This window comes from Podarcis filfolensis, assembly GCF_964270895.1.
Source record: "Podarcis filfolensis genome assembly, chromosome: 8".
In the NCBI taxonomy this organism is placed as follows: domain Eukaryota; kingdom Metazoa; phylum Chordata; class Lepidosauria; order Squamata; family Lacertidae; genus Podarcis; species Podarcis filfolensis.
In genome coordinates, this window is record NC_139611.1 from 12225785 (window position 1) to 12245303 (window position 19519).

General features: G+C 47.4%; 2 protein-coding genes across 2 annotated transcripts in view; both read left to right on the forward strand.

The window, feature by feature from the left end:
• The first annotated feature begins 645 nt into the window (after nucleotides 1–645).
• Nucleotides 646–6337, forward strand: THSD8 (thrombospondin type 1 domain containing 8). The gene is made up of 2 exons (XM_083629041.1): nucleotides 646–998; nucleotides 5755–6337. Exons 1-2 carry the CDS (start codon nucleotides 926–928, stop codon nucleotides 6099–6101), a joined length of 420 nt encoding a protein of 139 aa, XP_083485167.1. The 5' UTR covers nucleotides 646–925; the 3' UTR covers nucleotides 6102–6337.
• A 9790-nt stretch (nucleotides 6338–16127) lies between these two features.
• TNFRSF8 (TNF receptor superfamily member 8) overlaps nucleotides 16128–19519 on the forward strand; it is a 31307-nt gene continuing 27915 nt past the window's right edge. The window contains exon 1 of the mRNA XM_083628787.1: nucleotides 16128–16221. Coding sequence (XP_083484913.1) covers nucleotides 16144–16221 — 78 coding nt within the window. The 5' untranslated portion in view covers nucleotides 16128–16143. The remainder of the gene's footprint in view (nucleotides 16222–19519) is intronic.

Consider the following 19519-nt stretch of genomic DNA (forward strand, 5'->3'; position numbering starts at 1 on the left):
GTGGGGGACTGCCTTGAATATATGTTAAATGCAGAAATGCTGGTTTATAAAATGTGAGTTATATGGACCTAACTTAGTTGTGTCCATTTATTTCAATAGAGTAAAACTTAGTTGAGCACCACCCAGTATAAACAAGGCAAGAATGAAGCCATGCCAATAATTTTCCCATAGAGCATCAGTGGAAAGAATGATGCCTGTTTTACAGGTGGTAAACTGAGACTGAGGACCAGCAAACCTGCCCAGGGACTCTGGGCACCCTACTGCCAGGGCAGACAACTTGCTAGCCTTCCTGGCTGGAGCTGATGGGAATCCAAACTACACCAAATTAGCTAGCTCTGCCATGAAAGTTTGTTTTGGAATGGGGTGGGGTCTGTGCTGAAGACGGAGGCTGTCTCTGGAATAAGCTATCCCTTTCCGTAAACTGCTTTTTACAGTCGAGCAGTATACATTTTAAGAAATAAATAAATACAGTGGCATCTCGGGTTACAGACACTTCAGGTTACAGATGCTTCAGGTTACAGACTCTGCTGACCCATAAATAGTACCTCTGGTTAAGAACTTTGCTTCAGGATGAGAACAGAAATCGTGCGTCGGCAGCAGGAGGCCCCATTAGCTAAAGTGGTACCTCAGGTTAAAGAACTTTTTCAGGTTAAGAACGGACCTCCAGAACGAATTAAGTTCTTAACCCAAGGTACCACTTTATGGGCAACCGAAATTTGAACCTAGCCAAAATGTGGGAGCTATCCCTCTCCCTGAGCACAGGAACACACTCCGAAGGATACTATGGGCATTCTTTGTGTGCTGATTGGCTCCTTCCCTGTTGCCACGGCGGCAGGTACGCAACCTCCCATCTACATGCTCTGCGGATGGACCAATTTGGAGCGAGCATCCAAGCTACAGAGCTGGGTCCGTCCAGAGGCTGGCGATGCTGCTTTTGCTGAGTTCTGAGCTGTGGCTTCTGGGATACGTCAGTAGTGCAAGTTTACGGCTGGGAAGCGGTAAAGATCTCTCAGGCTGCAGTCTCAACTTTTGGGTCTTCTCAAGAACATTGGGAGATCCCTGCGGGATCAGGCCAAAGGCCTGTTTTAGTCCTACCACTCTGAGAACAGGATGCAGGAATAGATGGACCACTGACATAAGAGAATTAAGAAGAGTGCCAGTGGCCCATCTAGTCTAGTATCCTGCTCTCTCAGTCACCATCCAAGTGCCTGATGGGAAACCCATAAGCAAGATTTGAGCCCCAGAGGCCCATCCCTTACTGTAGTTTCCGGCTACTCGGGGAGTCAGAAACACGTCGAGGCAGAGCATAGCCATCGTGGCTCATAGCCATTAGTAATAATAATAATAATAATAATAATAATAATAATAATAATAATAATAATTTATTCTGTATACCCCGCCCACCTAGCTGGGTTTCTCCAGCCATTCTGGGCGGCTTCCAACAGAATATTAAAATACAGTAATCTATTATATATTAAAAGCTCCCCTAAACAGGGCTGCCTTCAGATGTCTTCTAAAAATCTGGTAGTTGTTTTTCTCTATGACATCTGGTGAGAGGGCATTCCAGAGGGCGGGCGTCACTACTGAGAAGGCCCTCTGCCTGGTTCCCTGTAACTTGACTTCTCACAGCGAGGGAACCACCAGAAGGCCCTCAGTGTCCACGCAGAATGATTGGACCAAGGCCGTTTAGGGCTTTAAAGGTCAGCACCAACTCTTTGAATTGTGCTCAGAAAGGTACTGTGAGCCAGTGTACATCTTTCAAGACCGATGTTATATGATCTCGGCAGCCGCTCCCAGTTACCAGTCTAGCTGCCACATTCTGGATTAGTTGTAGTTTCCGGGTCACCTTCAAAGGTAGTCCCACATAGAGCGCATTGCCGTAGTCCAAGCAAGAGATAACTAGAGCATGCACCACTCTGTCAAGACAGTCTGCGGGCAGGTAGCGTCTCAGCCTGTGTACCAGATGGAGCTGGTAAATAGCTGCCCTGGACACAGAATTGACCTGCGCCTCCATGGACAGCTGTGAGTCCAGAATGACTCCCAGGCTGTGCACCTGGTCCTTCAGGGGCACAGTTACCCCATTCAGGACCAGGGAGTCCTCCACACCCGCCCACCTCCTGTCCCCCAAAACAGTACTTCTGTCTTGTCAGGATTCAACCTCAATCTGTTAGCCGCCATCCATCCTCCAACTGCCTCCAGATACTCACACAGGACCTTCACCGCCTTCACTGGTTCCGATTTAAAAGAGAGGTAGAGCTGGGTGTCATCTGCATACTGATGAACACCCAGACCAACCCCCCCTTGACAGTAGCCTTGTCCTCTATGAATCTGTCCAGTTGTCAGGGACTGGCTGGATGAGGAAGAGGCACAGAAGACGGCAACTTAGATCCCAGTTCCTGGTGGTGGGACGCGGAAGAGCAGCCTGGGGAAGGGACGAGCTGGGAGGTGCTAGAAGCGGGGGGGGGGGGGGTTGAGTGATCATGGTGGGTGGGGGGTCAGGAGAAGGAGGGCCTTCCGGGACAGGGTTCGAGGCTGAGAGTCACAGTGTGAGCGCAGACTCAGAGGGGAGTCAGAGGTTCCCTTGCTACCCAGCAGAAGGCAGTCTCGGTCCTGCTGGCTCGCCTCCCCCTCTGACACCCCCAATCGAGGAGAGTCCTTCACATGGCTGAACAACTGGCCAGACAGCTCCAGACACAGTCTTCGTCTGCTTGGGAAGGAATCCAGAGAAAGAGGCAAGAGAGGGAAGGGCAGAGCTTGTGGTCAGTTTCAGTACATCTTTTTTTTTTTTTAAGAAGAAAATTACACTTTTCAGACTTATACATTTCATAAATTTTACAACCATTTAAACATTTCAAAGCTTGACTTCCTTCTCCCCCTTTCTGTGGTTCCTTAAATTTATTTTTTAATATCTTCTTCATATCCAAATTCATTTAATTTTTTCCTTTAAATATATACACCCTTATGAAACTGCGGGTTATTACAACAACCCTGCCAATGTTCTTATCTGTAAATATTCAATAAACCACTTCCATTCTTTTATAAAAAGTTTGTTATCTTGATTTCTTATTTTGGGGGTTAGTTCCGCCATTTCTGCATAATCCATAAGTTCTTGTATCCATTCTTCCTTTGCTGGGACTTTTGCTTCTTTCCACTTTGGGGCAAGTAGCATTCTTGCTGCTGTAGAAGCATGCATGAATAAATTTCTATACAATTTAGGTAGTTCTGTCCCTATAGGTAAAGGTAAAGGGACCCCTGACCATTAGGTCCAGTCGTGACCGACTCTGTTTTTTTTTTATGAAATATTTATTAGGATTTTTCAAATTCAATACAAAAAAATCAAAAAAAACCAAAAAATGCAAAAAAATAAGAAAGGAAAAATTTAAAAACACATAAAATTTACAATTCCATATTTTCATTACCATATTTCCCAGACTTCCCCACACCTCCCCTTCTTGCATTCCAATTCAAGTTGTTTGTTCAACAAGTTCCTATCCCCAATTTTTAACCTTTTTATATTTAATTCATTTTTTTTAACTTATTTTAACTTATAAACATCAATATTTGTACCTCAATACATAAACCTTTTTCCTAAAGTCGACCCTAATTCCATTCCACGAATTTCCCAATTTTCATATTAATAACCAAACAAAAAAATAAGACAGATCATAATTATACACCCTTTGGATTCTCAAACCCCACCACCCCCTTTCCCGGTTTCGATCCCCAACAAATGTCCAGTCTTAATCTTCTATCAGCCTGGAGATCTCACGTCTGAGGCTCTTAATTCTCTCTCAGTTCCTCTCTGCCGCTTTTTTTGATAGCCCTTAATATTAAACTCCAAATTTCGGAGGAGCTCTGTCCCAATAAAGTCCAAATTTCTTCCAGCCAGACCTCCATACTTAGAAGCAAGGTCCAAAAGTCCAATTGTCACAAAAACTCCAGCTTCCACTTTAATCAGATTTGTAATCCATAGGTCTTCAGGTCTCCACACAAAGAGATCTCTCCATTCTTCCGTCACCAATTTAAACCAGAATTTCATCATCCAGTACTTATTTTCCTTTATAGTCATCCTGTCAGGCCTTTGGTTTGATTTCTTGTTTCCCTTTTTGAGCATGATATCAGGCCTCTGGCTCTCCTTTGTCATTTGCAAAATTACAGCTCCTCCTTCCTTCTCCTCAGAAACAACATATATCTCTTTCTCCACACTTTCAGAATTCTCAAAGTTCTCTTTTTGTCCAGCTGCATGGGCTTCCTGAGTCAAGTCCTTATCGAGTTCCGTAATGTTATTTACTTTTAAGCTCAAGGTTGTTACATTTGTAGACAAAACCTCAATTTGGCCTTGTAACTTTCCCAGGAGAACAAATACTCTGTCCAGCCCAGCCTGAATTTTCCCTCTTCCAGCCATTCTTGTAGTGTCCCAAATCCTCCTCTAGAGGGATTTGGTAACTTAGTATTCTTTCCAGTTAAAATCCAAAAGTCAGGTTAATTTGTATCAGTTCTTACTTATTTTCAAGAAAATATAACCAAGTTGCAGCAACTGTATCCAGCAGAGACAGCAGAAACAAAGTTCTCTTTTTCCTTTTTGACAGCTAATTTTGACAGCTGTCAAACTTCTCTATATCTCCTCAGCAGGCTCTCTCGCGAATCGCTCCCGGGTCCGGGGGGGGTGGAACTTCAACTCTCAAAATTAACTCTTATCCTCCAGCACAATTATTTATACTTGTATCGCCAAATCGTGAAATTGATATCTTTTATCGAAAAGACAATTCTCTCAACTTTAGTTAACTAGTCCTTGCTTTAGATCTTTTACAAGGCGGGGAGGCGGACTTCCTGTTTGCGCCTTCCCCGATCGTGCCAAATTCCAAAGAAATTTCCTTAAAAAGTCCAATTTCCGTACTACTCACGGGTTGTTACTTTTTAGGGTCCGATTGTTCACAGGAAAAAGTCAGCGCCCTCCGACCATGGCTTGCGGCTTCACTCCCCAGGAGAAGCAGTCGACTCTCAGCACCGCGCCACTCACCCCGTCCCCCGTTCCAAAGCCTTTAAAAAGGCTTCTTCACAGGTCGGGGGGCGCAAATGGTGCCCGCCGAGTCACCAAGTTCACAGGCTTCCGCGCCTGTGATTTCTAAGGGTCCCCACGTCGCCGCAGCGGCAAGACCCAAGTCCTGAAGAGCCGATTCCCTCCGGAGCTCGGAGGGAATCCGCCATTAGCCGTTCGCGCTAACCCGGAAGTCCCAGTCATGACCGACTCTGGGGTTGCGGCACTCATCTCGCTTTATTGGCCGAGGGAGCAGCTTCTGGGTCATGTGGCCAGCATGACTAAGCTGCTTCTGGCGAACCGGAGCAGTGCATGGAAACGCCATTTACCTTCTCGCTGGAGCGGTACCTATTTATCTACTTGCACTTTGACGTGCTTTCGAACTGCTAAGTTGGCAGGAGCAGGGACCGAGCAACGGGAGCTCACCCTGTCGCGGGGATTTGAACCGCCGACCTTCTGATCAGCAAGCCCTAGACTCTGTGGTTTACCCCACAGCGCCACCCGCAATTCCCCCAAAAAAGGGTTCTGGGTGTTTTTTTTAAATAAAAGTTATTTTGAACATCCTTTTCCATTCATTGTATATAACGTTTTATGTGTTTAATGTGCCTATATGTTTTAGAGATATTTTTTTTCTGGCTGAATGAATGAATGAAAGCCATGTAGGTTGTCTTTGTATCTTCTTATGTTCTCAGTTGTCCTCATCTTGCCGTCCACAGAGGCAGCCAACTTCCACTGGAACCCCTGGCAGCCATGGGTCTGCATGTGTGACTTACACAAGCAGGCTCGGATCCGGCACTTTGTCGTGTGGGCCATGAACATCACGCTGGACCTCAAGGCCTCCGAGTTTTGGCAAGAGAAGCCTTGCAACTTGGACGACTGCGTCACGTGCTCGGTGGTCGAATGTCCGGGCAGTGGCGAGCGGTCCGGCTTCGTCCCGCAGTTCCGGGGCCTCTCGTCCCCCAAGCCCCACGAAGTCGAGATTCCTCTCCCCGTCCATTTGGAATTCCCCTCCTATGACAGCCTCCCCGTCATCGATGACACCGGAGAAAACGGGCAGCCGTAAGACCCGGAGATGTTGACTTTAAGCAAAGGCGTCTCATCACCTAGGACTCCCATTGAGTTGTTGGGCTCGTTTGAGGAGGGCAGCAGAGGCCTGTATCCTGGACTGCGGCAAGGAGCCGCCTGGACGCCAACTCACCTAGGGCGATCCTGGGCAGAGATCCAGGCGAGCCCATTGCTACAGCCCCTCATGGGCTCTGTTGGAGTCTTTGGTTGTCAATAAAGTCAGACTGAAACAAAGTCAGGTGTGTTTTTTAAAAAATTAATTACAGTGGACACTCGGGTTGCGAACGTGATCCGTGCAGAATGCATGTTCACAACCCACGTCTGCGCATGCGCAGGTTGTGATTCAGCGCTTCTGCACATGTGCAAAGCGCAGTTTAGCGCTTCTGCGCATGCGTGACTGCCGAAACCCAGAAGTAACCCGTTCCGGTACTTCTGGGTTTCGGCAGTCTGTAACGCGAAAAAATGCAACCTGAAGAGTCTGAAACCCGAGGTATGACTGTACCGTACTTTTCCGTGTATAAGACGCCCCCATGTATAAGATGCCCCCTATTTTGGGGGACTCAAAATAGGGGGAGGTGGCACAAAGTTGCTGAGCATGATTCTTAAGGGGAAAGCATAGTCTTATACACGGAAAAGTACGGTATTTGTTTACATTTCTAACCACCTTTGTCCTCAGGGGGAGTCACCTCCTAAACCACAGATCGCTTAGAAATTAGGAGTCGTGTCCAAGGCCAGCCCTCCTCAGAATAGACCCGTTGATGTTGACTTAGTTCCATTCATTTCAGAGGGTCTACTCCTGAGTAAAACTTAGTTGGGTACAACCACCCTAGGGCTGCAAGCAGTTCATTGGGGGTGGGGCAAGGGGCCACATATTCACCAGCGGCAGAACTGGGAGGTATCACCCCATATTCTCACATGCGCACACACCCTAGCCCTTCTTGGCTTTTCCATGCCAATTATCTGTGGGAAAGGGTATTATCCAATGCCTGCCCTACCCAGGGCAGACCCATTGAAATTCCTGTGCATGTCTAACCTAAGTAAAGGTAAAGGGACCCCTGACCATTAGGTCCAGTCGTGACTGACTCTGGGGTTGCGGCGCTCATCTCGCTTTATTGGCCAAGGGAGCCAGCGTACAGCTTCCGGGTCATGTGGCCAGCAAGACTAAGCCGCTTCTGGCGAACCAGAGCAGCGCACGGAAACGCCATTTACCTTCCCGCTGGAGTGGTACCTATTTATCTACTTGCACTTTGACGTGCTTTCAAACTGCTAGGTTGGCAGGAGCAGGGACCGAGCAATGGGACCTCACCCCGTCATGGGGATTCGAACCGTTGACCTTCTGAGTCCTAGGCTCTGTGGTTTAGACCACAGCACCACCCGCGTCCCTATGTCTAACCTTGGTCTGCCAATTTTGGTGTGTCTACTCCTGAGTAGGATTTAGCTAGCTACAACCTTTGGAAGGCTGGGTCAGGCTTCTGAATGGGACGTTTGCCACCCCAGGGTTAGATGCGTCAATTAAAAGTCTTTTTTAATTGACTAAAAACCACCCACAATCTCGCGGGGAACTCCTTTTTTCAAAAATAAAAGGAAATCTTATTTCATTTTAATAGATGTACTTATTTAAACTGCCAGAGGGCAACCATGAGTTTAAAAGAAGCCAATGCCACCACACAGATACAGATGCTGCCTCTGATTTTTCATATATGTTAAAATACTTCTGAAAACACCATCAAGGCTGTTTCTCCCTCTCTCTTGTGTAGGTTGGCTTGGGTTTTTTTGGGGGGGTGTTGTTTGAATATTTATAAGAATATTTATAGATTGCACACAAACACAAAAGTAAAGTACCGTATTTTTTGCTCTGACTCACTTTTTCACTCCTAAAAAGTAAGGGGAAATGTGTGTGCGTCTTATGGAGCGAATGCAGGCTGTGCAGCTATCACAGAAGCCAGAACAGCAAGAGGGATTGCTGCTTTCACTGCACAGCGATCCCTCTTGATGTTCTGGCTTCGGAGATTCAGAATATATTTTTTCTTGTTTTCCTCCTCCAAAAACTAGGTGTGTCTTGTGGTCTGGTGTGTCTTATACAGCGAAAAATGCGGTAATTAAAATGTAACAACCAAGTTGTGTTTCGGCACTGACTGCGAAAGATGGGAATTAACAGGCAGAACTGAGGCCATTGATAAATCCCAAGTGCTGATCGATATTGAATGAAATATTTGTTCCTTCTACACTCTGGTGCAATTGTACTGAACATGAACAGCCCACAGGCTGTTTATTGAACAAATTCTTAAACGATAAATGTCTCGAGGCAGCACACAGCAGTCTATAGTCTATGTGGGGAATGCTGCCTTAACCATGTGAGTTCAGGACAGCTGCGTGGGAGTGTAGAAGCAACTCCTTTTTTGATTGGAAAGCTTTGAGAAGCATTTTGAGGAACAGGGAATGTGTGGGATGCCGCTGACCGAACTAGTAACTGATGATGCCACAAAAGCATCACCCTGGCAATGGATGAATCAGAGATTTCTGTCTTTCTTTTGATAGGAACTGTGGATAAGGTCTGAACTCACTGCCCTGTGGGTTCCTTGAAAAGGGATGATTGAAAACAGAAAGGTCAGGAGATGTCAAACAAAAAGTTCGTTTTTCTACTGTTAATTCCTGCCTGCACTTCAACAAATGTTGCCAACTGAATAATTCTTAATAGTTTTTCTCTTCCCACTTCATCGCATTCTCACTTTGAATCAGAACATAGTATCCATGAGACATGTGGGTTTTCATCTATTTATTTTACTTTTTGGTTTAAGGAATTTATACCATACTCCTCTCTCTCAAACCAGCTTACAGAAGGTGAAAAGGACAGAAAAAACAAAAGAAAGTGCTATGCAAAATTTAAATTTATTTAAAATTAACTGACGATTGGTGGCCTTTATCTTATATGTCCTATCTTAGTGGAGAATGAATTTAAGACTGGAAGAATGAGTAATTGGGAAAAAACTTACACTACCAGATTTGAATTTGACTGTCCCACGTTCCGGTATTTTGGCATTCCTATGCTGGAACTCGTGAACAGAGACAGAAATAATCGGACTAAATGTCGACCTTTCCTTTAGATCTTGTTTAGTTTTTAACTTACCTTTATTCTTGTTCTGGGGATTCCTCTCCTGTTGTTTGCCATTTATGATTTGCAGGCACTTTCTGTTACAAAATTGATAAAAGCGGGGGGGGGGGGCGGACCCACAGAAAATCCAGTATCTGTGCGGCCTATTATCAGCCACACAAGGAAATGTGAAATCTCTCAAAAACATTAAGCGAGCATGCCTTCGTAGAAGCCGCTCTTGGGGGAAAGACAAAAATACACATCAGCTAAAAGTTGCAAGAAATCACGCAGAGAGGAAGCCCCCACCTGATTTCTTGCTCTTTTTGTGTTTTCCTGAACATGAAACCCCATTCTCACGTCAAATCTCCAGCCGCACCTCTGATTGGTTCTCTCTGGCCACACCTCTGATTAATTTTACTCTTCATCAGAATTTTAAAGTTAAAGGGTAACATTAGGTCCAGTCGTGACCGACTCTGGGGTTGCGGCGCTCATCTCGCTTTATTGGCCGAGGGAGCCGGCGTACAGCTTCCGGGTCATGTGGCCAGCATGACTAAGCCGCTTCTGGTGAACCAGAGCAGCGCACAGAAACGCCGTTTACCTTCCCGCAGGAGCGGTACCTATTTATCTACTTGCACTTTGACGTGCTTTCAAACTGCTAGGAGCAGGGACCGAGCAACGGGAGCTCACCCCATCGCGGGGATTCGAACCGCCGACCTTCTGATTGGCAAGTCCTAGGCTCTGTGGTTTAACCCACAGCGCCACCTGCATCCCTTCATCAGAATTTGCCCTCCATGAATTCATGACTTGGCACTAAAGATGCTTAGACTTCTGTTTGTTAGCCTTCCTTTGCTTGCTGCCTTCAGTTGCAATTTTGAACTTTTCTTTCGTTGCAATCTTCATCGAAGGATGATTCAGGGCGGATGGAAGGAAGTCCTGCACTCGGCAGTCCGTCGCCATTAAACTGTGGAACTCGCCGCTGCAGGAGGCCAGCAACTTGGATGGCCTTGAAAGATAGGCAAAAATGTATAGAAATCAGGATAAAAATTGTTGGAAATGTAAGAAGGAGGGGCACTTCCATCATATGTGGTGGACGTGTACCAGGGTGAAAGCCTTGTTGTTGTTGTTTAGTCGTTTAGTCGTGTCCGACTCTTTGTGACCCCCTGGACCAGAGCACGCCAGGCACTCCTGTCTTCCACTGCCTCCCGCAGTTTGGTCAAACTCATGCTGGTAGCTTCGGGAACACTGTCCAACCATCTCGTCCTCTGTCGTCCCCTTCTCCTTGTGCCCTCCATCTTTCCCAACATCAGGGTCTTTTCCAGGGAGTCTTCTCTTCTCATGAGGTGGCCAAAGTCTTGGAGCCTCAGCTTCAGGATCTGTCCTTCCAGTGAACACTCAGGGCTGATTTCCTTCAGAATGGAGAGGTTTGATCTTCTTGCAGTCCATGGGACTCTCAAGAGTCTCCTCCAGCACCAGAATTCAAAAGCATCAATTCTTCGGCGATCAGCTTTCTTTATGGTCCAGCTCTCACTTCCATACATCACTACTGGGAAAACCATAGCTTTTACTATACGGACCTTTGTTGGCAAGGTGATGTCTCTGCCTTTTAAGATGCTGTTTAGGTTTGTCATTGCTTTTCTCCCAAGAAGCAGGCATCTTTTAATTTTGTGACTGTGTCACCATCTGCAGTGATCATGGAGCCCAAGAAAGTAAAATCTCTCACTGCCTCCATTTCTTCCCCTTCTATTTGCCAGGAGTGATGGGACCAGTGGCCATGATCTTCATTTTTTTGATGTTGAGCTTCAAACCATATTTTGCGCTCTCCTCTTTCACCCCCATTAAAAGGTTCTTCAATTCCTCTTCACTTTCTGCCACCAATGTTGTGTCATCTGCATATCTGAGGTTGTTGATATTTCTTCCGGCAATCTTAATTCCGGCTAGGGATTCATCCAGCCCAGCCTTTCGCATGATGAATTCTGCATATAAGTTAAAGCCTATTGGGATCTAATTTACAATGAATTAAATAAGATCTTTAAATACAATTTCAATTAAAAAACCAGAGGTGTTTCTGTTTAATTGGGTGTTTAATTGGAGATGAAATTCCCAAAAAAGATGTGAATTTGTTTATGTACACCACAACGGCCGCAAGGATACTTCTGGCTCAGAAATGGAAATCACAGGAGCTTCCAACAGTGGAAGAATAGCGGAGTAAGATGGTGGAATATGTGGAGTTAGCAAAGCTGACGGGGAAGATCCTTAATCAGCGCGACGAACTGTTTCAAAAGGACTGGAGCGAATTTATATTATATATGAAAGAACATTGTAAACACCTGAAAACGTTTGTAGCTTTGAGTTGAAATGTTTTGTCATGTGATTATAAGGAACTGATTTACATTTAATGAGGGGAATTTTAAAAATATGGTATATGAGAGAAGGTAAAAAAGTGGTTATAGAAATGCTAAGAATAAAGTAAATATGTATGGAAGGCAGAAAGAGGGGCGGGAGGAGGTTGATGCTCGGATAGAGCAATATTTGAGTTTATTGAATTATGTATGGAAATTGTAACTATGATAAAGTTGAAAATGCAATAAAAATTGTTATAAGAAAGAAAGAGGGAGGGATGGGCAAATTCATGGAGGAGAATAAAGCTATTGATAGTTACTAGCCGTGAAAGCTATACTCTGTCTCCACTGTCAAAGGCAATAATACTTTTGAATTGCTGGAAACTGTAGGAGGGGAAAGTTGCTGTTGGGCTGTGGTCCTGCATACGGGTTTTCCACAGGAATCTGGTTGGCCACTGCGAAAACAGGATGCTGGATTAATTGGGCAGCAGGACTCTTGTCCAGGGATGCCAACTTGAAAAAATATTCAGGGGGGGAGGGCGCAGGTAAGCCCCACCCTGCATAATCAATCACAAGACATGGTGCACAAACACCATTTGAATGGCAATGCCCATCAACTGAGGTGTGTGTGTGTGTGTGGCTTCCTCAAATATTTTATGGGGGGGGGCTGAAGGGACCTGGGCTCCGAGAAGTTTGGTCCTATACTCTTGTATCACCCTCTTTCAGCTTTCCTTATCAAAACAACTACAGTGGTACCCTCGGGTTAAGAACTTAATTTGTTCTGGAGGTCCGTTCTTAACCTGAAACTGTGCTTAGCCTGAGGTACCACTTTAGCTAATGGGGCCTCCCGCTGCCGCCGCGCGATTTCTGTTCTCATCCTGAAGCAAAGTTCTTAACCTGAGGTACTATTTCTGGGTTAGCAGAGTCTGTAACCTGAAGCGCCTGTAACCTGAAGCGTCTGTAACCCAAGGTACCACTGTACTTCTTCCGCAATCCCTTATAGCCGAATAAGATTGTCTTCCATAAACACAGTTTTAACAGTGAGTCTGTAAGCGACTGCGGAGGCCAATTCTGGATCCACACATCCTTCCGCAGTGGGGACGTAGGTTTCTGGGCAGGAGTTGATCATGGCGAGGGTTTGCCGAGTGTGCCTTCCTCTTAGTACGTTTCTCCCTTTCGTCCTGAGTTCGAGTGTCTTCAAAGCCCATGACACCTTGGGTAAAGGCTGTTCTCCAACTGGAGCACTCGTAGGCCAGTGTTTCCCAGTTGTTGGTGCTTATACCTCGGGTTAAGTACTTAATTCGTTCAGGAGGTCCTTCTTAACCTGAAACTGTTCTTAACCTGAAGCACCACTTTAGCTAATGGGGCCTCCTGCTGCTGTCGCGCCACTGGAGCACGATTTCTGTTCTCGTCCTGAAGCAAAGTTCTTAACCTGAGGTACTATTTCTGGGTTAGCGGAGTCTGTAACCTGAAGTGTCTGTAACCTGAAGCATAGGTAACCCGAGGTACCACTGTACTACATTTTTTAGATTTCCTTTGATCACATGCACAATACTCTAACCATTAGGCGACAGTGCCTCTCCCTTCCTCTGCAAAGCATGGATCGCAATGGGCTTTTTGATGAAGGACGCAGGTAAGGCATCAATCACATTCAAAGCACCCTTCATGAACAGCCATGGCTTTCCTCAAAGAATCCTGGGAACTGCTGTTTGCTAAGGCTGCTGAGAGTTCATAGAATCGTAAGAGTGTTGGAGTCATCTAGTCCAACCCCCTTGCAATGCAGGGATCTCAACATCCCATTTGAAACCAAACCAGACCCTGCTTAGCTTGGCGAATGGGCTAGCAGTTTTATTGCTGTGCCATTAGCAGATCCCTTATCCTGCTCCCATCCCAGAGATATAATTCCTGAAATTTCCTGAAGAACAAGGACAAAATCTGGATATACCAGCAGCTGGGAATCACATGTCTGGAGAGCGCTGCGCTCATGTCCTGCTTGCAGTGGCGTAGCGTGGGTTGTCAGCACCCGGGGCAAGGCAAGTAATTTGCTCCCCCTAACCCGTGGATTTGCGCCCCATAACCCTAACCCCCAGATGTTGCGCCCGGTGCGGCCGGCCCCCCCTGCACCCCCCACGCTACGCCACTGCCTGCTTGTGCGCTGTGGGTTCAAGCCCCGTGTTGGTCAAAAGATCCCATTCCAACTCTATAATTCTTTGATTCTAACCTCAGGCTTTTATGTTCTTAAGGTAGGACCACTGGTCCCAGCAGTCGTTGTTGTTGTTGTTGTTTAGTCGTTTAGTTGTGTCCGACTCTTCATGACCCCCTGGACAAGAGCACACCAGGCACTCCTGTCTTCCACTGCCTCCCGCAGTTTGGTCAAACTCATGCTGGTAGCTTCGAGAACACTGTCCAACCATCTCGTCCTCTGTCGTCCCCTTCTCCTTGTGCCCTCCATCTTTCCCAACATCAGGGTCTTTTCCAGGGAGTCTTCTCTTCTCATGAGGTGGCCAAAGTCTTGGAGCCTCAGCTTCAGGATCTGTCCTTCCACAGAGCAATCAAGGCTGATTTCCTTCAGAATGGAGAGGTTTGATCTTCTTGCAGTCCATGGGACTCTCAAGAGTCTCCTCCAGCACCATAATTCAAAAGCCTCAATTCTTCGGCGATCAGCCTTCTTTATGGTCCAGCTCTCACTTCCATACATCACTACTGGGAAAACCATAGCTTTAACTATACGGACCTTTGTTGACAAGGTGATGTCTCTGCTTTTTAAGATGCTGTCATTTGCTTTTGTTTGTTTGTCATTGCTTTTCTCCCAGCTGTCAGCCACAACCAAATTGATGGAGCCTCCATATTTAGAGGCAGTTTACCCCCAAATGACAGTTTTGGCGGTGAACGGCTGCAGGTAAGTGGTCTTAAAGCTCGGGTCCCGGTTGGCCACTGTGTGACCAAGACGCTGGACCCTTTCAGTCTGACCCAGCAGGAAAAGCCCCCCCCCCCAATCTTGCATTACTAAATAAATGAACCCACAGCCACCTATGAGACTGCTCCAGACCAGCCATTAACCCTTGCTATTCATTACAAGTGTATCACTTAAGCATAAATATTCTCAGGATGTGTGTTATCTTACACATTACAAAAGGCAGAGTCATTTAATAGCGACGCTTTTTTAAAAAAGGGCGTGACTTTCTCCCCCCCCAAAAAAACCCTTTAAGAAATGAAAATAACACCCAAATAGTTCTGTTATCAGTCCAGCCTCGCCACACGCTGCCTGCGATGAGATTACTTGCTGCAGAGGGAGGGGGAACGAGAGAGAACAAAAGCAGCTGCCTCGCACGGAATGAGACCCTTGGTCCCATCTAGCTTAGTGGTGTCTGCACGGACTGGCAGCAGCTCTCCAGGGTGTTAGTTGGCAGGTGCTGGGGGGGGGTTGAATCTGGGACATTCTGCATGCAGAGCGGGTGCTCCACCACTGAGCCACAGCACTTCCCCTACTAAGGTAAAGGTAAAGGGACCCTGACCATTAGGTCCAGTCGTGGCTGACTCTGGGGTTGCGGCGCTCATCTTGCTTTATTGGCTGAGGGAGCCGGCGTACATCTTCCGGGTCATGTGGCCAGCATGACTAAGCCGCTTCTGGCGAACCAGAGCAGCACACGGAAACGCCGTTTACCTTCCCGCCAGAGCGGTACCTATTTATCTACTTGCACTTTGTGCTTTCAAACTGCTAGGTTGGCAGGAGCTGGGACTGAACAGGAGCTCACCCTGTTGCAGGGATTCGAACTGCCGACCTTCCGATAGGCAAGTCCTAGGCTCTGTGGTTTAACCCACAGCGCCACCCGCGTCCCTTTCCCTACTAAAGAGGGCTTCTAAATAGCACTTTTCTGTTTCTTTAAGTGCAACCTTATTTGGAAAAAATAATAGAAGGTGACAACTCTGCAAGCCTGAGAGACCAGCAGGCAGCCGGCAGATCTCAGCTGCCTTTTAAGCCCAGGCAGGGGGAACACTGATGGCCCTCCCTAAATGATGCCGGATTTCACCTCCCATCACACACACCCCTCGCTCTAACCATTGCTCATGCTGGCTTCCTGGGTGTTGAAATCCAACTGCATCTGCGAGGGCCAAAGATTCCCTCCCTCGCACGCGCGCACACTTCTTGGTTTAAAAGAGTGCAAAAAGGGCAGTTTTAAAAAAAACAACAACCCCAAATAACACCTGACCGGTCAATCCTGGATAGGCTTGTCCCCATTTCACAGGAGGCAAACTGAGGCAGATAACGGGAAAGGCAGGAGATAAGCTACCAGTAAGCGCCTGTGATGTGTGATTTGGAAACCACGTTCTCAGGCGAGGATGGCCGCAGACCTAGGGGTTTTTTTATTTTAAAAAAGTTAATTGCATGTAGGCCCCTCGGGGCGGAGTCCTGAGGTTGACCGCAGCCCCAACCCCCAACCCCGTAGTTGATTTTATTCTTTTCTTTCGCCCGGCGCAGATCCCGCGCGCTTTGGGGAGGTCCCTGAGCCCTGCGCCCTGCGCTCTCCTCGCCGGGCGGGCAGATGGGCAGCCTGCGCTCTGCCCACCTCCCTTTTCTGAAGAAGTGGGGAGAGAGACCCGGAGTCGCCATGGGTGCTTGGAGTCGCCCTACGTGGCTGCTGTTCCTCCTCTTGGTTCTGCAGAGGGTCGCGGCGGCGCCTTCCCAGGTGAGGCATCCGCGCGGCTTTGGATCGGGCGCACGTGGTGGCGCCGCGCTCCAGGCGGTGGCGGGGGGAATCAGTCGGGGGTTTAAGTTCCTTCCTTGGAGGTTTTTGAGCAGAGGCTGGATGGCCACGTGTCATGGGTGCTTTAGCTGAGATTCCTGCATTGCTGGGGGGGGGGGGGGTTGGGGGCTAGATGACCGTTGGGGATCCCTACAATTCTATGCTTTTAAGGGGAAGAACCATCGCAAGGTTGTTGGAGCACTACTCGGTGGGAGACTCCCTTCTCTGAGCAATGAGGACTGGGATCTTGCATCACTTTTTAGGGGAAGGACACGAAGCGTGTGGTTAAACTGTGGAACTGGCTGCTGCAGGAGGCAGTGACAAATGCATGGGGGGACTAGCGATGGCTCGTGGCTATGCTCGATGGCTATGTGTTCCTTCCATGGTCGGAGACAGTGATGATAATAATGATGATGATGATGATGATGATGATAAATTTATTATTATTATTATTTATAGCCCACCCATGTGGCTGGGTCTCCCCAGCCACCCTGGGCAGCTTCCAACAAGGTATTAAAATACAGTGGTACCTCAGGTTAAGTACTTAATTCATTCCGGAGGTCTGTACTTAACCTGAAACTGTTCTTAACCTGAAGCACCACTTTAGCTAATGGGGCCTCCCGCTGCTGCCGCCGCACCGCCAGAGCACGATTTCTGTTCTCATCCTGAAGCAAAGTTCTTAACCTGAAGCACTATTTCTGGGTTAGCGGAGTCTGTAACCTGAAGCGCATGTAACCTGAAGCGTTTGTAACCCGAGGTACCACTGTATCAGGGTGAGGAATGAGCCTGCAGCTGTTTGGCATGCAGAACGCCCCACCTTTGATCCTTGGTGTCTCTAGGTAGGGTGGGAAGAGAGCGATGCTGGGAAAAACTCAAGAACTGCTGCTGGTGAGAGGGTGAATGTGAGATGCCTGTACCTTTAAAGCGTATTTCCCCTCCCCGCCCCCCATGAAGAATTCTGAGCACTGTAGTTTGGGAAGGTTTGCTGGGACCTGTCACTTTTTGAAGAGCGGGGGGGGGGGTTAAACTACAATGCCCAGAATCCTTTGAGGGAAAGATCATGCTTTGGATGCGCTTAAAGGCCACTGGAGATGGAAATACATTGCCATTCAATGACCAACTATATTACTACGGATCTAGGATAGGAATGAGCGTGGAGGACCAGTACTGTGGTTCCATCATCATCATCATCATCATTGAAGGCAGCTTCCCATGTTGGGTATGGGGAATATTTTGCCCTCTGGATGCTGCTAAACTACAGCTCCCATCATCCCCCACTTCTGAGTGTGCTTGCTAGGCCTGATGGGAGTTGTGGTTTGGCAGCATCCAAATAGCCCAGTTTCCCCCACTGCAACGTAAAACAAAATAAGGGCTGCTGTTATATTGTGGAACAACCTTATTAAATACAGAGGGTCCTTCTTGGGCAGGGAGGTGCACTCTGAACATGCCCTTTTGTTTCTGAGCCTCATATAGTGGTACCTCGGGTTAAGTACTTAATTCGTTCCAGAGGTCCTTACTGAAATTGCGCCGCTGCACAATTTCTGTTCTCATCCTGAAGTAAAGTTCTTAACCTGAGGTACTATTTCTGGGTTAGTGGAGTCTGTAACCTGAAGTGTATGTAACCTGAAGCATATGTAGCCTGAGGTACCACTGTAGTTCCGAATTCATTTATTTTCATCATCATCATAATTTATTTATACCTCGCCCATCTAGCTGGGTTTCCCCAGCCACTCTGGGCAGCTTCCAACAAAAGATTAAAAATACATTAAAACACCAGTCATTAAAAACTTCCCTAAACAGGGCTGCCTTCACATGTCTTCTAAACGTCAGATAGTTGTTTGACATCTGGTGGGAGGGCGTTCCACAGGGCGGGTGCCACTACGGAGAAGGCCCTCTGCCTGGTTCCCTGTAACATCGCTTCTCGCAGGGAGGGAACCGCCAGAAGGCCCTCAGAGCTGGACCTCAGTGTCCAGGCTGGACGATGGGGGTGGCGACACTTCTTCAGGTATACTGGACCGAGGCCGTTTAGGGCTTTCAAAGGTCAGCAGCAACACTTTGAATTGTGCTCGGAAGCGCACTGGGAGCCAATGTAGGTCTTTCTGGACTGGTGTTATATGGTCCCGGCGGCCGCTCCCAGTCACCAGTCTAGCTGCCGCATTCTGGATTAGTTGTAGTTTCCAGGTCGCTTTCAAAGGTAGCCCCATGTAGCGCGCATTGCTGTAGTCCAAGCAGGAGATAACCAGAGCATGCACCACTCTGGCGAGACAGTCTGCGGGCAGGGAGGGTCTCAGCCTGCGTACCAGATGGAGCTGGTAAACAGCTGCCCTGGAAACAGAACTGAGCTGCGCCTCTATGGACAGCTGTGAGTCCAAAATGACTCCCAGGCTAAACATATTCCCAAATTAAACATATTCAGCTCTTTTGACCAGTCGCTGAGCAAACCCTGGGTCAGGAGGGTTTGCACACAGCCCCGACATGCACACTGCTGAGTCATCATGTAAGGGGTGCAACACAAGATTAATCATGCTCAGTACATCTCTGTTAATCTAATCTAATATATCCACTTAACAGCAGAATTGTGGTTTTTTAAAATATTCTGAGCCTTTCCAGCCTCAGTGTCTAAGCAGGAATGGGTGGTGCAGATTTGTCGCTCTCCAAACATTGCTGACCATTGAGATGGCTGGCTGCTGGGAAGCAAGGCTCCCCAATGTATGGTCTATAGGCTTCCTCAAAGTCAGCCCTCCAGATGTTTTTGGCCTACAACTCCCATGATCGCTAGCTAGCAGGACCAGTGGTCAGGGATGATGGGAATTGTAGTCTCAACACATCTGGAGGGCCAAGTTTGAGGAAGCCTGGTCTACAGGTTAGCCATCCTCGATCGAAGATATCTGGCCTGGCTTGTTTAAGGCGCAAGAGCCCTAGCAGGAGAGACAACATGGCAACCCCTCCAACCATGACTGTACAGTGGTCCCTCGGGTTAAGTACTTAATTCGTTCCGGAGGTCCGTTCTTAACCTGAAACTGTTCTTACCCTGAAGCACCACTTTAGCTAATGGGGCCTCCCGCTGCTGCTGCGCCTCCGGTGTGTGATTTCTGTTCTCATCCTGAGGTAAAGTTCTTAACCCGAGGTAATATTTCTGGGTTAGCGGAGTCTGTAACCTGAAGCGTATGTAACCTGAAGCGTATGTAACCTGAGGTACCACTGTACTTGAAGCACTTGCGGAGGTGTGAAATGTTAAGCT

Excerpts from the sequence above, each read along its gene's own strand:
- THSD8 (XM_083629041.1), top strand. The coding sequence starts at position 926 with ATGCTGCTTTTGCTGAGTTCTGAGCTGTGGCTTCTGGGATACGTCAGT. Across the intron at positions 999-5,754 it reads AAGTTTACGGCTGGGAAGCG|AGGCAGCCAACTTCCACTGG; the intron begins GTAAAGATCTCT and ends TGCCGTCCACAG.